The sequence below is a fragment of the Tupaia chinensis genome, unplaced genomic scaffold (assembly GCF_000334495.1).
Source record: "Tupaia chinensis unplaced genomic scaffold, TupChi_1.0 Scaffold000478_3, whole genome shotgun sequence".
In the NCBI taxonomy this organism is placed as follows: domain Eukaryota; kingdom Metazoa; phylum Chordata; class Mammalia; order Scandentia; family Tupaiidae; genus Tupaia; species Tupaia belangeri.
In genome coordinates this window covers 696655-712919 of record NW_006159990.1, presented here as the reverse complement: position 1 = coordinate 712919, position 16265 = coordinate 696655, and the positions used below count along the sequence as shown (strand labels likewise).

The following is a 16265-nucleotide window of genomic DNA, read 5'->3' as shown; positions in this document are numbered from 1 at the left end:
GTAGGGAAAATTTGTATGTAATGCTAAGGAATCTAATTACTGAGTACAGATTAAGAAAAAATTTGTACTATAGACGCATCTGTGGAAGATAGTAAGTAATAATTCTGGAAAGCATGAAGATAAATTGTGTGCCCTGTTTGGGAAGGGGGTGTAATACTACATGCTAATCCATTGGTTGTACATTTAATCTATAATGGGCAGAGCCTGATATCTATAATAGTGTAAATATTTTCAAATAGTGTCATAAAGTAGATAGTTTACTACAGTAGATATTAATTCTGTCCCATTTTCTAAAACAAGTAGAGAAACTCTTGGAGTTTAAAAATAATGAGTGGGAGCTCTCTCCTCTGTTCTCTTTCAATTGGAGAAATGATAATGGGGGAGCTGGACATTAATCTGGTGGTTATGGCTCAGATCAAAAGCACTGGTAATTATTTTAACCCTGAAGACTTGTGTGGTCTCAATAGATTTGATTATTCTTGTGTTATTGCTGAGAAAGAATGTATTTATTTTAACACACACCTTGAGTCCATGTAGGCATTTCAGTCACAGCTTGTCTTAAGTGTGTTTTCTTTATCTTTGATTTTATTTTAGAAATGAGCCATCCAGTGAGAAATTCAGAGAAGACTTCATTTCAGGACAGAAAGTTTATTTTTCTCTGTTTTTTGTGGATTCCTTCTGCAATGAAAAGCTTTTGTTGATCTTAAAAGTGGTTGCAAACTTGGGAACCAGCAGTTAGCGTAATGGCTGTGTCGCTGGACTCCCACGTAGTCGACCGCGGTTCGTGTCCCGGACCCGGTGGCTTAAAACTCACGCCGGGCGCGTGTGCGTGCGTGCCCAAGATCCCGAGAGGAGAATGGAGGAGAAGGGATTGCGGCGTGACCATCCCCCCTGGGGGGTGATTTCTCGCTTTCTGTCTCTATGTCTCTCTCTGTCTGTCTGGCGAGCGCACGCGCCCTACAGTGAAAATCTCTCCAAAAAAAAAAAAAAAGTGGTTGCAAACTTCAGAGAGAATTTAAAAAATAGCCCTCCAGTAACAATAGCGGTGGTCAATTTCATGAAAGATATAATCTCTACTGGGGTTGAGTGAGTGAGTAATGACTGGTCTGAATGAGTTCCCTCCCCTTTATGTGTACCTTAGTTTTGACTGATTATTTCAGCTCAGTTGAGGATTAGGCACTAATCCTCTCTACTCTGGTTGACTGGCCTCCTGGCCATGGACTTGATGGTGGTGACCTATTCAAAGTATTTGAACTATTAAAGCAAAAATTATACTGGGTAAAGTTAAACAAGGAAGACTTTATTCAAGGCTATTGCAATAGGGAGGAGAGATCAGAATGCAGTTTGAAATCCACTTCATCAAACAAGAGGTTTTTAAGAGGACGGTTTTTAAGTATTAGAGTGAACTAGTGGAAGTATGCTGAAGGACTTTTGGGGGAGAGTTGGTCAATGGTTGTGTGGAGCATATTCTGTTATTCTTGAGTTTGCAAATTTTTTCTTTGTGATTAGACCATCTGTGTTTACTAATTGGTGCCTATCAAAGCCAGGCTCCTACTCACCCACAGAAACCGGAGACAGGACACCATCTTTCTTGATGATTACACTTCAAAAGGATGGCTCCCAAGTCCTTGTGGAAGACATTCTTGGGTTGTAAAATTGGCAAGCAGTTCCTAAAATGATTTACATGTCAAACAGTCAGAGCAGTAATTGCAATGATAAGTTTTCTAAAGTAAATACTCTAAGACAAAGGGAGATCATGAGCCTAGATTCAGAAAGCAGCCTGTATACTCAAGCTTGGGGAATGTTAACATCTTAGTAAGTACAGATTTTTAAAATTTAAACGATTATAGTAGGAAACTTTTTGAGTCTGGCTCAATTTTAGATTTTTATTACAAAATTAGTTGCTTCTTTGTGATACTTAATAAAATGTGAATACTGGGAGAAACAGCAAATGGCATAATTGTGACGTCACTGGACTCCAATATATATAGTCGTTGACTGCAGTTTGAGTTCCAGATAGAGTGTCTTAAAACTCACGCTGCCCATGTGTGCATTCATGGCCAAAATCCTAAGAGGAGAATGGAGGAGAATGGAGAAGGGATTGCGGCATGACCATTCCCTCTGGGGGGTGATTTCTTGCTTTCTGACTCTCTGTTTCTCTAGCGAGCACATGTACCCTATAGCAAAACTCTGAAAAAGAAAGTGAATGTTATTAATTTTACACCAGTATCTAGAAATATGTATCAGTCAGGATATCTAAAGATAAGTCAGGATATCTAAAGATAGTATTTTTGGGGTCCCTATATATTCCTATTATTTTATTAACATTTAATATCTACTGGTGTTATTTTCTCACTGTGCTATTTTATGTGTTGTTTTTAGCGTCTTTCATTTGCTGATAAAATTAAAGTAGAATTAGTAATCTCTGGGTTTTAAGGAGCTCAATGTATATCATAAATATGAAAATAATTATTAGGACAAATAGGGCAACTTAGCTAGAAATGTCATGATTTTTAGTGGTTCTTGTTTAAGCAAAAAATTTCAAGTTCCTTGTATCGAAGCAATTGTCAAAAGGGAGAACTCTGAATTTGTGCTCTTCAGGATGGTAGCCATTGGTCACATGTAGCTTATGGGCTCTTGAAACATGTGCATTGAGATATGCTGTGTCAAATACACACTTATTTTGAATATTTAATATGAAAAAATATGTAAAATATATAAAGAATCTCACATAGATTTTACATTGAAATAATATTTGGGCTATGTTGAAGTAAACAAAATTTATTATTAAATTTAATCTCAGTTTCTCTTTTATTTTTAAATTTTTTCCTAATGGGTGCATGTGCTCAATGGAGTGAACAGAGAGGAAAGAGAGAGAGCAAGAAAGTGAGAAAGCAGTCCCTTCTCTTCCATTTCTATCTCCTGTCAGGATTTTCGGCAGGCAATCATGCACATGCACCTGGTGTGTTTTGCAAGCACCAGATCTGGAACTCAAACCACACAGTTGACCATGTGGAATACTGCTGCCCTAACCAGTGTGCCACTAGCTGTCCCCTTTTTTTCATGTGGTTATCAAAAAAGTTATATTTGCTTGTGACTCACATTTGCGGCTCATGTTATATTTTACTGGACAGAACTGGCTCTAGATCCCTTTTGATAAGTAATATATTGTATTAGATACCATTTTTCTAAGGTGATATCAACATACCACTATGGGGCCAGCTGATGGTGTGGTGGTTAAGGGCAAATCCCACATGGCCAACTATGTTGTTTGAATCCCTGGGGCGGGGGTGGGGGGGCTGTAAAAAACACTGGGCACATGTACATGCATGCCCAAAATCCCAAGAGGAGAATGAGAAGAGATTATAGTGTGGCCATTCCCTTTGGGTGGAGGGTTTGCTTCTTACTTTTTCTGTCTCTGCTGAGTGCACATGCTCTATAGCGCATTATACACACACACACACACACACATCACTGTGTTAGTGTATAGAGGTTAGGACTTTAAAATTGCCTATTTTCCTCAGGACAGGAGTTTTCCATATACTATGTCCCTGGCGTAAACTGTACAGAGCATTGTCGCTGTGTATTATGTCCACCCGGCTCCTTCCCTGTGCTGTGTCCCTCACTCTGGCCACACAGAGCAGCTCATCAGAACTGAGGGCCTCTGGGTAATGTCAGCATACTTGCTGCTTGCTCTCTACTGTATTGCTTCTGAAATGTTTCTTGAAAATGAAACTGCTTCCACAATAAGTTTCTTAATTATGTCATAGGTTTACCATGAGGGTATACAAACAGATCCTCAGCAGTAGCTAATTTTCTTTTAATTGTATCTCATTCTTACGTTGGAATTTCCCATTTCTTATTCATGCAAAGCTCTAACACATGTTAATCCATTACAGGTGGAGTAACTAACACCGCACAGTATCAGAACAGGCTAATGGTATATGAACCTAACCAGGTAAGAATCATATAAGAAAAACTCATTACCTTAATTAAAATGAATTTTAGAAGATTTCCACAGTAATTAGTAATTGGAGTGCCAAGGTAGTACACACACGCATGCATTTCAAGCTTATATAGAGAAAAGGAAGCATCGGGATGAACTGTTTTTTGGATCCTTTTTTTTGTTTTGTTACATTTCTGCTCCTCTCATTTCATGCTATACCCAGTGCTTCGTTCTTTTAGAGTTTTGCCTAATGTAGAAAAGATCTGGATTTTCTGTTGCTGTGTCCTTGTGGAAGGGGTGCTATTCTAGGAGCGGAACTTTCTTATAGTTTCATTATTCTCAAATGGAATACTAAACATTGTTTAACTTAATAGAAGCAGAATGCCCTAGAACAGTAGCTAGCACAAGTTTGAAGTAGAAGGTTATATTTATTTATTTATTTATTTATTTAGTCTAACAGCTGGGGCCTGAATTAGAAGCATTTTGTTGATGCTGGGTCCTTCTCCTGCCTACCTTATATACACTTAATGGATTTTCCTCCCAGAAGGGCAGATTCTTTTTTTTTCCTTCTACCAAAATATGCATCATCTTGACAAATATCTGTTAAATTTTGCTATTTTTGTAACCTGAGCAATATAAATACTTTTCTTGATTTGACAATATTCCAAAATGATTTGGTTTGGGGGTTTAATATTCATCAGCTGAAGGTAATAAGATATAAACCAACAGGTTGGCTTCAGCAGTCTGAGTTGGGTCTGGCTGCTAAATACTTACACAGTGTGATCTGTGGTGTATTTGGTATTTTTTCATTGTAACAATTACTTGATTCTGAATTTAATGAAGGCATTTCTGTCTTTGCAAGTATGTTTCCTGATGTCATTAGAAGCTGTAGATTCCAGAGACCCAATGTCCATGGGTCAGTTGTCTCAAGAGGGATCATTAATTGTAGTTGTTTAAGTTTGGTGCACATGTGGTTAAAGAGGAGGAAGGTGTTAACATTTCTCAAATGAGTTCTGTTTCATGTTTGTACACACATGCTCTTTTTAAAAATTCTGCTGGCATATTGTTTACAGTGGGTACTGGCAAACATCACATCTGCTTGCATCTTGCTCAGAATCTCAATAACTCTATCATTCAGCCCTGGTGCTTATTTCTCTTGTAGGCCTTTGTGGAGAGTCGATAATGCCTGCCATCTGCCACAGAGCACATCGCTACCTGCCAACAGGCAGGCTGGGGTGACCTCTGCTTCCCCACCACTGATTAGTATTCACACGCCAGCTTATTAGGAATGACCCCACCAGGCCTTTCTGTTTCTTTGCCTTTGCAGCGGTTGGCGGCTCACCTGGCAGGCACTGCATTGAAGGAAGCTAAAGATATAATCAGGGGATGCAGACAGACTTCGCAAACCAGATGGCATCCGTAGTCTTGTGGCAGGGGACTGGACTGCTAATGCAAACATTGGTTCCTAATACTATAATAGGTTGTCTCGTAGAAAACTAAGAATAGCATCACCGAGTTTTGCATTCAATTCATGCATGCATGGTGTAATAAAAGAGTTTTCTTAGGACAGTATGATAATTTTATTAGAAAAGATACTGGATTGGAGGGAAACATGATATGTTAAAAAGGAGAAGTGGATAAATCTAAATCTTTTCAAACTGTATAAATTACTTTTTCTTCCCCCCCTCTGGAGTGTATCTTTAAAAGAGCAATTAGAAGTGAGCTAGTATACATGCCTATAGTGAATGAACCAATGTTTTATAAGCTTTTTGTTGTTGTTGTTGTTTGCTTCTTTCCTTACAGCTTTGTGAACTGGTGAAATTCTATGTACTCAAAACATCATATGATTTTTTTGGTTGAAATCCAAATTTTTCTTGGCAGAAAGGAATCTGGGTTCTTCCTGTTTAGTGTTTATATATCAACAGAGAGAAAATGGTTAGGTTTGTCTTTCTGTCCATGACTTAGTTTACTTACATGTTCATTACTTAGTTGAAATTTAAAATTAAAGCTTTATTTTATTTTCATCTAATTTTACAATTTACATTTTAAATAGGAGCCTTATCTTAAGAGGAATTGAGCATATTCTCATTCTTGAGGGTTACCTACGATCAAATATTGAAGGTTTCATCTCCCTAAAGTTATGTGAAACTTGGCTTTTTACTCAAACAAATACATGCATGCTTAGGAATAACTTTTCCCAATTTGGCAGAAGATGTGAATATAAATATGTAAAGGAGGTTGATACAAAGGCAGTGTGGGAGGTTTGTTGCTGAACCAAAGCTTAGCTCTTCCATCGATCTCTAGAGGTTAATTTTGGAAAGAACAGCAAAGGTAGCCTCACTCTAGCTTATTTAGGGGCCTCAGATACCCCACTGATTCTACCACAGTAATTTTTAAAAAGGGAACATGTATTGAACATTTGTTATATGCCAGACAGTCTACTAAATTCTTGATGAAATTCTTTCTTTAGCTCACTTAATCTGCACAACAGACTCATCAGGTAGGTTATTATTATTCCCATTTTATAGATGGGGAAGCAAGCAGAGGTTAATCACTCCAGGTCATACACAGATTATAAACCCAGCATTCTGGATCTTAACCATTATACCGCCGTACTCAGTACTCCTAGCCATGTACTTACACTCTGAAGTAATCTGTATGACTAAATTCCCTGGGCAAGACAAGTCATGAAAATTTCAGTGTTCTCCTTATAAAATGCAACCTAAAGAGGAAATGCCAGATGTTATTGCAAAATAGAATTGGAAGAGATGCAGTTCTTCTGTACTTGTTCTCACTTAAGAAGCCCATATCTTTTAACATACATAAACACATTCAAATAGAATGTTTAGGGTTCCCACTATTAATGAGGCATCTACTGTTGTTTTCTTCTATGGAGATCTCTGATTAACAGAATGCACTTGAACTTCTTTTTTCAGAATAAGTGGATAAGCCGCAGCCCCATGCTGCAAAGAAGGGTCTACCATTCCATGGCTGCTGTCCAAAGGAAGCTTTATGTACTTGGAGGCAATGACCTTGACTACAATAATGATCGGATCCTTGTGCGCCATATAGATTCTTATAACATAGACACTGACCAGTGGACGCGTTGTAATTTCAATCTCTTGACAGGCAAGTACCTTTACTTAAGTAAACCACGAAAAGCAGGGATTCAAGTTGCCAAACTTATTTCCCTAGATGTCTTTAGCACAACACTAAATATTAAATCCATAGTGGTAGAAAAATTTGCTTTTAATAACCAGAAAGGTATGGATTATTTACCTAATAATGGAAGTGGACTTCTTCAGCTATCTGAGCATCTAGTTTCTCAGGGTATTACTGTTGTGCACATTCTTGTGTGGCCAAGAGAAGCACATCAAGTCCATTATCATCAATCAGTATTAACATAGCTACTCTGACACAAGCAGGAGGAACTAGCCACTGCAAGTTTGTCTTTCTATAGAAGCAATTTAGTTTGTACTTCTCACTGCTTTTACTCTTCTACTTCTCAGAAGGTTAGGAGAATGGTCTTCATTATTTGTCACTTTCAAATAGTTGCTGAGAAACTACACCTTGGGATAGTTCCGTACATGAAGGTTTGTCTACATTTCTGGCCACGTGTACCCATCCAAGCATTTCCAGAGCACACTAGGTATGGACCATCCTCATCTCAAAGGTGAATGACAGGAAAGCAGTGAATAACTTACCCCTCATAATTTTTTTTTGAACTTGAGAAGATTTTCTCCCTTATCAGCTGTGTTATGTTATTAAAATCCACAGTCAATCAGACCTCTTTCAAGGCTGTTCAGATAATCTCAAACTCTAATGGTGGGTGGGACTGGCTCCTGAAGATGCTTTAATATTAAGCGGGCAGTCACTCACAGCTGCTGCTGGGAGAGGCTACACTGGGAGCATGACCAGAGGTTTGGATGCTTTGTATCAAGTACTGCTTTTGCAAAATGATGTCTTAATGTGTATTTTTAAGGTAATTTATTTCTCCATGAGTGAGAGGGATAGAGAGGGGAGGAGAGACAGCACCCCCAGCAGGGTCTTAGCACCATGATCCACCACCAGCCTTAGCACTGGTTTGTGAGGTCTCTGGGTATGAACCTGGAATCTTCCCACATGGAGCAGCCTCACAGAGCATCACATTTTACTGCTGCTGTGCCGCCATCTGTCCCTGCAAAATGACTTTTGAGAACTACATACAAATATGTAACTCTTGAATTTTAGTGGTACCTTAGACCTCGATCCCCGGATCTGGGATTCTGCTATAGGATCCAGTTTATTTATTACCCCAGTCAATCCTTTGTCAGCCCATCAATATAAAAAGAGCTTCACTCTCTGATGGCCTCCAGGGAAGACTGTGTGGCAGTGAGTTATTCCGTCTCTTCTTTCGAAATGGGAAGGGAAACCTTTCATCATTTTGGCGTGTCAGTACCTAGGGATTATCCAGGATGGTCCCAGCTCAGGAACTTTAACATAATCTTAAAACTATTGTGTATGTAAAGAAAGGAACAGCAGTAACTTTATCAATTTTTTTCAGACATTTGTCTTCATTTGGAGCATGCTAGGGGCATGGTTCTGTTTTATTGGCTTCTTGGGGTTACAACTGTTAACTTTACAAATGTAAGCTCTTGCCTAAGAAGCATTTGTGAATACAAGAGGTGTTTCACCTTTCTAAAATATATTTTGTTTCCACCACTATAAGTTAATGGCATATGATATAGTATAGAACAGCTTACTGCTGCTGTATTTAAAGTGTATTTACTAACTTGGCTAATAGGTGTTTTGGCCTGGTTTTGACCCCACAGATTCATTCACTGAGAAATAGTGGTTAATTCTTCCTAGTCCTGTGAGGCAGTGATTAGTTGCTACAGAAATCCCATAGAGTACACAGGTATGCCACAGGGGGAAACTGTAGCCCTCAGTGGCAAAAGGGTTAATTAAAACATGTAAGAAATGGACTTTTTTTTTTTCTTTTTACTTAATTCTCTTTACTTTAGGCCAAAACGAATCTGGAGTTGCTGTTCATAATGGAAGAATATATTTAGTTGGTGGATATTCAATTTGGACAAATGAGCCTCTGGCTTGTATCCAGGTGAGTGGTTAAAGTTCTTTTTGAAGTTTGCTCAAGAGGTTCTGTGAGGTTTCTTTTTGCAGTGCTGCTACTGACGGAAGAAAGATTTATATGTAGAAAGAGGCTCAAGGTTGCTTTCTTGGTGCAGCCAGTTTAGTCACCAAACTTCATCTTGTATTCTAAAAATGACGCCTACTAAATGACTGAGCCCTAGTGAAAATAAAGATGGGATGAGTTTTAGATGTAATATACAGATGTACTTGGTGAATAATGTGATATATTGGTATATTTGGGAAACTCAGATAGCTCTCTTTCTCATAAACCAAAAAAAAAGTCTAAAAATCTTTGGAGTGCTTTTATAACCCCAGAGCTTAACAAATGCTTTCATTGCATACCGTTGCCTTACTTCTGTATCTCAAGTCATTAATTTCTATACATGCCACCTACAGAGGTGTTCTTCCTTTCTGGCACAGGCTGTGAGCAGTAGTGGTTCTTGACTGGTCTGACAAGGACAATCTCTGCCCAAGAAAAGCCCTGGCACATCAGCACGTGAGCAGTCCAGGCTGGGCAAGGTGCCAGCTGGGCCTTTCAGAACAGCAGTAGCCTTTGTTGATATACAAAACTCAAAGCATTAGTCCTGTTATTATTTTACAATTCTTACCAGTTTTCTATTTTATATCTTATGTGATAAAATATTCACTTGTAGTAGCCTTGGCTTTTTTCCTAATCTCCAGAAAAGTATATTCCTTTAACTACTCATGTAATCTAATCTCATCTTTGTGGTAGACATTTTTTTTTTTTTTAATTTGCCAGAGGGCACATGCCCTCACCAGACACAGAAAGCACCCCCTAAGAGAGTGTGGTCACATTGCAATCCCTTTTCCTCCATGTGTCCATCTCCATCCTGTCAGGATTTTGGATATGCATGCACAGGTACCTAGCACACTGGGGCCGGGAGTCAAACTGTAGTCAGCCCTCTGGAATCCAACTCTGTTAACCACTAGGCTTTAGGGAAACATTTTATCCACTGCTATAGTATCTTTAAGGATTGCAGAACTATTCAAGCTTTTTTTTTTCCTTCAGTTACATCTCATGAGGTAAATAATTTTTCAAGGAGCTTTTCCATTTTTTAATTTTCTAAACTACTAGCATAGAGTTGTTATCTTTTTAGTATCTCTCTTTACATGTATAATATTGGCTTTTCTATTCTCTTGATTTGTCTTACCAGAAGTTAGTCTGGGAATTTTAACAAACTTCTAATATCCATACACGTCAAGTAGACAAGAAAGCAACAAGGATAGGATAGATATGAAAAGCATAATTAGGGCCAGCAAGGAGCATGGTGGTTAAGGCACTAGATCCCACATGGCTGACTTTGTGGTTTGAGCCCTGAACCCGGTGGCCTGAAAAACACATGCTGGGCTTGTGTCCAGCATCCCGAGAGAATGGAGAAGAACTGATCGCAGTGTGGCCATCTTTCCTGGGGAAAGGGGTGATTTCTGACTCTCTTTGTCTCTCTCCAGCAAGTGCATGCATCCTATCCCATGGCAAAACAAACACACAAACAAAAACAAAAACAAAAACAAAAAGAAAGGCATAATTAGAAGCTGATCTGAATGGATGTGAGTTCTGGATTGAATAGTTGTGGAGGATATATTTTTCTTAGCATATATGGAATATTTACCAAAGCTGATCATGCAATAGAATTAACATTCGAACACATTAAATTTCAAAAATTAAGTATTGTATAGTATTATGTATCTCTAATACAAGGCAGTTAAGACTTAACAAAAAGTTAAATAAATCCCCATTTATGTGGAAAGAATAAAACACATTGTTACATAATTTATGGGTTAAAGAAGTCATAACAGAACCTTGAAAAATTCCCAGAATTGTGTGATAATGAAAAAATACATGGCAAAGCTTGTAGGATAGATATGGCACAATAAGTTCGATAAAAACCAAAAAATAAACTTGAAGAATGTGAAAAAAAAGATGAAAATGAGAGGTAACCAAACAGCCAGGAAACAATATAGAAAATATTACAAAGCCATTTAAAAAAAAGGCACTTGACTTTACGGGTGTTAACTGAAGGCTGCCTTGTGCTAGAGCTTAGTCATTTTTTTCTTTTTTTTTTTTTCTTTTTAAAGAGATTTTTGCTGTAAGGTGTGTGCACTCACTGGAGAGACAGAGAGTGAGACAGTGAGAAAGCAGCCCTAGGAGGAATGGTCACTCCAAAATCCCATTTTCTACATTCTCCTCTTGGGATTTTGGGCATGCACTCACATGCACCCAGTGTAAGTTTCAAGCTGCAGGGTCCAGAGACTTGGACTGGCAATATGGGAGTCCAGTGCCTTAACCACTATGCCACCTGCTGGCCCCAAGTGCTTCTAGTCTTTACCCATGTGCCTATTGAAAATCTTCATAGTTTTTAAAATTTTTTGTCTTCTCAGAATTGGTAAAATGTTGAACTAGGCAATGGGCAGTGCTCTCTTGTGCCAGACACTTTTTTTAGGTGGCTTTGCGACTCTTCATTTGACTACTTGTACAAAGGAAATAAGTTTGGTTTTACTGTGAAGTAGTTAATTTTAAATATACTTTTGAGTATGTTTCTACTAATTTTACTATCAAATTGGATCAAGAAGTGAAAAAAAGGTGATGCCATAACATAATAAAAGAATAAAGAACATACATATCAAATTCAGGAGATCACAGTACTGCCATAGTTCAAAACTTTTCACTGAGGCTTTTGTTGCTGTGTTTATAAGCCAGAGGGTACATGTGCTAGCGAGAGAGACAGAGAATGGGAAGAGAAAGCACTTCCATGAGAGGCATGGTCATGCTGCTATCTATTCTCCTCCATTTCTCCATCCTGTCAGGATTTGGGGCATGCATGCAAACATGTCAGGTGTTTTTTAAGCCTCAGAGGTAGTATTCAAATCATGACCAACCATGTGGAATCTGGTTCTCTGAAGAACCACGATGCAGTGGAGCCAGACCAACATTTTCCTTTAAAGAATTATTATTTTCTAAAAACTTTTCTAAAGAGCATGTGTGCTCACCAGAGATAAATAGCTAGATAGATAGGGACAGAGAGACAGAGAGAGAGAGACAACCTCTAGGTCTAGGACTCTTAACTGCAATCAGCCATGTGGGAGTCCAACTCTTAACTACCATGCCGTCTGCTGGCCCCAACGAAACCAATTTTTACAAACAAAAGCAAATAAAACTTCAGTCACTATAGTCACAATGTTTTTGTTCCTCAAAGAGTTATCTTTAAAACTGTTACTAGTTGGGGACCAGCAGTTAGCGTAATGGCTATGTTGCTGGACTCCCACGTAGTCGACCGCGGTTCTAGTCCCGGACCCCGTGGCTTAAACTCACGCCGGGTGCTTGTGCGTGCGTGCCCAAGATCCCAAGAGGAGAATGGAGGAGAAGGGATTGTGGCGTGGCCACCCCCCGGGGGGTGATTTCCTGCTTTCTGTCTCTCTTTGTCTGTCTGATGAGTGCACGAGCCCTATAGCAAAAACCTCTCAAAAAAACCAAAAAAAAAACCAAAAAAACTGTTACTAGTTATATACACTAATTAATTGTTAACGACATATGGCTGGAACCAGGCAAGCAAATCTGTCTTCAAGAATGAAGTACATATTATAAATCCCTGAGGGTATTTAAGGATATTCTCAGGATTAAGGTGTCTCTAAAAGAGGGCAATCAAAAACATTTTAATCAATGCCCGTATTAGTAAAATAAATGTTACCTCTGAGACCATATAATAAAATATTGCAGTACATTTGCTTTCTTAAAAAAGTCAGCATCATGGATAGTTCTGTGTTCTAGTAGACATGAATAGAATTAATAGAACTAATAGAGTAGAACTAATCCTTCCAAAAGGCCATGTTTATTCTCTGGTTGGCATACCGGTCCTACGAAACACAGGTAAGGTTGGTAGGAGTTTTTAAGAGCATTTACTGCTGATAGATAGTGTCCATCTGAACATGTGAATTGTCCCTTTCAGAGATGTTTGGAATAGAAATCTTTATGGACAATAGATTCATCACACATCGTAATTATTCATGATAGTTATTGACAACTGGTTATACAGGTTATTATTCATGTTCAATTAAGGTTCAAATTTTTTTAATTTTATGGGTGGCTATAGAACTATTTTATTTTGGTACGCTAATGGTATGAAGTGATAGTTGGAGAGACTAGCTAAATGTACAGAAGCAGGCCACTTCTTTACCACTTGCTTCCGGAAAAAGAAGGTAATGGGATACTGCAATAGTGTTTATGAGAAAAAGTTGGTTAAGCCAGTCAAAATTCCCAAGTATAATTTAGTAGGTTGAAAAGTACAGGAGAGTAGAGGAAATCATATGCATAATAAAAATATCAGAGTTTAACATTATTGTCATAAATCACAAATCTATATAATCCTTAATCCAAGGTTAATCTACAAATCATTTATCCAATTCCCAATTAATGAAGGTCATACTTAAATAGTTAAGATTGTTCCACAAATAGCCAGAACCAGACATTTTTTGGTCCTTGAAAATAAAAGCTAGTAGCCTGTCTTGTTGGAACAGCCCCTGCAATGCCCTAATCCAAGCTCATTTAACTCATTTGTAGGACTCAGACAACTGGGCTGAAAAACGTCAGTTGTTGAGAAACCTGCTGTTTTATTGCTGCTCCTGCTCTGGTTTAGCACAGGTTACTCAATCACAGGGGCAACCCAAGTAAGAGAAAAGCTGATAGGCTCTTAATACTTGTTTTGGACTTGTTCGTAGGAAAGACCTATGGAAAATAACTGGAAATAGATTCCTGATGAAAGTGGAGGTGCTCTTGTCTGTTTCCTGGGTGTGTAAGCAGGCTGACTCTAGCCTGATATGCCATGGGTGAAAAGCAGCACAAGGGAGCAGCTGCCTACGGGTGTGAGTGGTTAGTCTGTTTCCAGATCATCTCTACTGTGCTCTTCAGTTATTATTTCCTTTTGGCTGGAGGATATGCTGCCAAGCTGGCACGGTCTCCTCCCAAACGCCTTCTTTCTGCCAGTTTACAGGGGAGTGTTTTGGAGAAAAATTGCCAACACTTCCTTTTCCCTTCTCAGATTAAATACATTACATCTGCTTAACATATGCAGTCTCTGTTGGCCCAGGGAACCAGACAAAAGTCTCTGAATGATTATCTCACTGGTATTTTGCCTTCTGAAAATGTATGCAGTTGCGGGAAGGAATATCATGAATGGAACAAAATACTTGTTGAGTTGCATTCTTGAGGTCAGGTACCATCTCTACCACTTACTGGCAGTGTGACTTTCTGCAAGTTAATGTTCTCTGTATCCCAGTTTTCTTCATTATAAATTGAACACAACCTCATCTGGCTGTGGCCAATATTGTGATCCCTAATTTACTTTCTGTATTTAGTGAAATACTAATAAAAATCCCATTAAAATTGTCCTTTTTGTCATAGAGTGGGGACTAATACTTATCAAATTGATCTTAAAGTTTCTGTAAGAAAGTAAATGCTGTGGGACCAGCAGTTAGCATAATGGCTATGTCACTGAACTCCCATGTAGTCGGCTGCGGTTTGAGTCCCAGACCTGGTGGCTTAAACTCATGCTGGGCGCGTGTGTGTGTGTGTGCGTGCCCAAGATCCTGAGAGGAGAATGGAGGAGAAGGGATTGTGGTGTGGCCATCCCCCCTGGGGAGTGACTTCTCGCTTTCTATCTCTCTGTCTCTCTGGCGAGTGCATGTGCCCTATAGCAAAAACCTCTCAAAAAAAAAAAAAAAAAAAAAAAAAAAAAAAAGAAGAAAAAAAATGCATAAGAATGCAGAAATTGACCTTATCCAGTCAAGTATTACTTACCTTGCATTATTGAACATGCATTAGGAAACTGAGAAAAAGTTTGTGTTTAGTATATATTTTTTATATTTATTTTAGAGAGATTTTTGCTGTACGGTACATGTGCTCACCAGAGAGACAAAGTGAGAAATCACCCACCCCCACGGGGAGGATGACCATGCTGCAATTCCTTTTCCTCCATTCTCCTCTTGGGATTTTGGGCATGCATGCATATGCACCCAGGGTGTTTCAAGCCTCTAGGTCCAGGACTCAAACTGCACTTGGCTATGTGGGAGTCCAGTACCTTAATCATTATGCCACCTGCTGTCCCCAGTATATAAGATACTTTAAAGTAGTGACTAGGTATATTGTTCAATAAATGGAGCTGAATGTCCATTTGGGCAAAAGCTGAAAGTGCAATTCTTTTGTTCTAGGATTTAGAAATCTCCTCTTTCACGACCCTGGATCCTCACATGAAAGGACCCAAATAAAAATAACGTATTACTGCAGTTAATGGCTTAAAAGTTATCCACACAGGTATAGATGAAGGCATGAATGGACAAGATCTTTAAAGGGTACCAAAAGGTCTGTGGTTGTAAAATGGGCCACACACATACATGCAGGATGCAGGTAGAGGAAAATGAACCAAAGGTTGGGACAGCAAAAGGACAAAGCCAACAGCCAATTCTTGCTTATTTTTAAACCCTGCAGTTTAAGGGATGAAAGGTTTTTAGTTTTATGAGACAGTGGAGAAAGAGGTATTTTGGACAGGATCTTATCATATCCCAATTTTCCTATCCCTGCCTTCCAGTCACCTAGACACAGCTGTGTGCACCTCACCTCGCTTATTAAGGTTTTGCCGGGGACTGAACCCAGGCCTCCCATGCAACCTCACCATCATGCAGCAGCACTCTCCCACTTCCTGCACTGCGGTGGGGCTAAGGAAGGTTTTCAATGAGGTTAGAGGAAAGTCAAATATAGAGAGATTAAGATGATTGAGGGGTGGAAAAGTCTGATGGTTGTGACAAATGAGATGAGAGCAGCTTTCTTGAAGAATGCATTTTCCTAGTAGAAGTAAGATTAATCCAGATTCAGTGATGTGCCAGGTAAGAAAAATGGAACTCCAGCTTGATGGGGAAAAATCTCCAGAACAGACTGAACTCATTTCACACCTGCCACTAAGCTGTGTTATAATATTCTACTATGCCAAATACTGAGGTAGATGTTAGCTGTATGGTCTTATTTTCTTCATTGTACAGATGAGGATTTGTAAACCAATATGGCACTACCTACTAAGTAGTTCGGGCAAGTTTTTTCAACAAGTCTAAGGCAGTTTTACTTAATGAGAATAATGCTACTTACTTCACTGTTCTGAAGATTAAATAAATATTAAATATATAT

General features: G+C 38.8%; 1 protein-coding gene across 1 annotated transcript in view; it reads left to right on the top strand.

The window, feature by feature from the left end:
• KLHL32 (kelch like family member 32) overlaps window positions 1-16265 on the top strand; it is a 244098-nt gene that overhangs the window by 224934 nt on the left and 2899 nt on the right. Inside the window, exons 8-10 of the mRNA XM_006156098.2 lie at window positions 3900-3958; window positions 6883-7075; window positions 8950-9044. Coding sequence (XP_006156160.1) covers window positions 3900-3958; window positions 6883-7075; window positions 8950-9044 — 347 coding nt within the window. The remainder of the gene's footprint in view (window positions 1-3899; window positions 3959-6882; window positions 7076-8949; window positions 9045-16265) is intronic.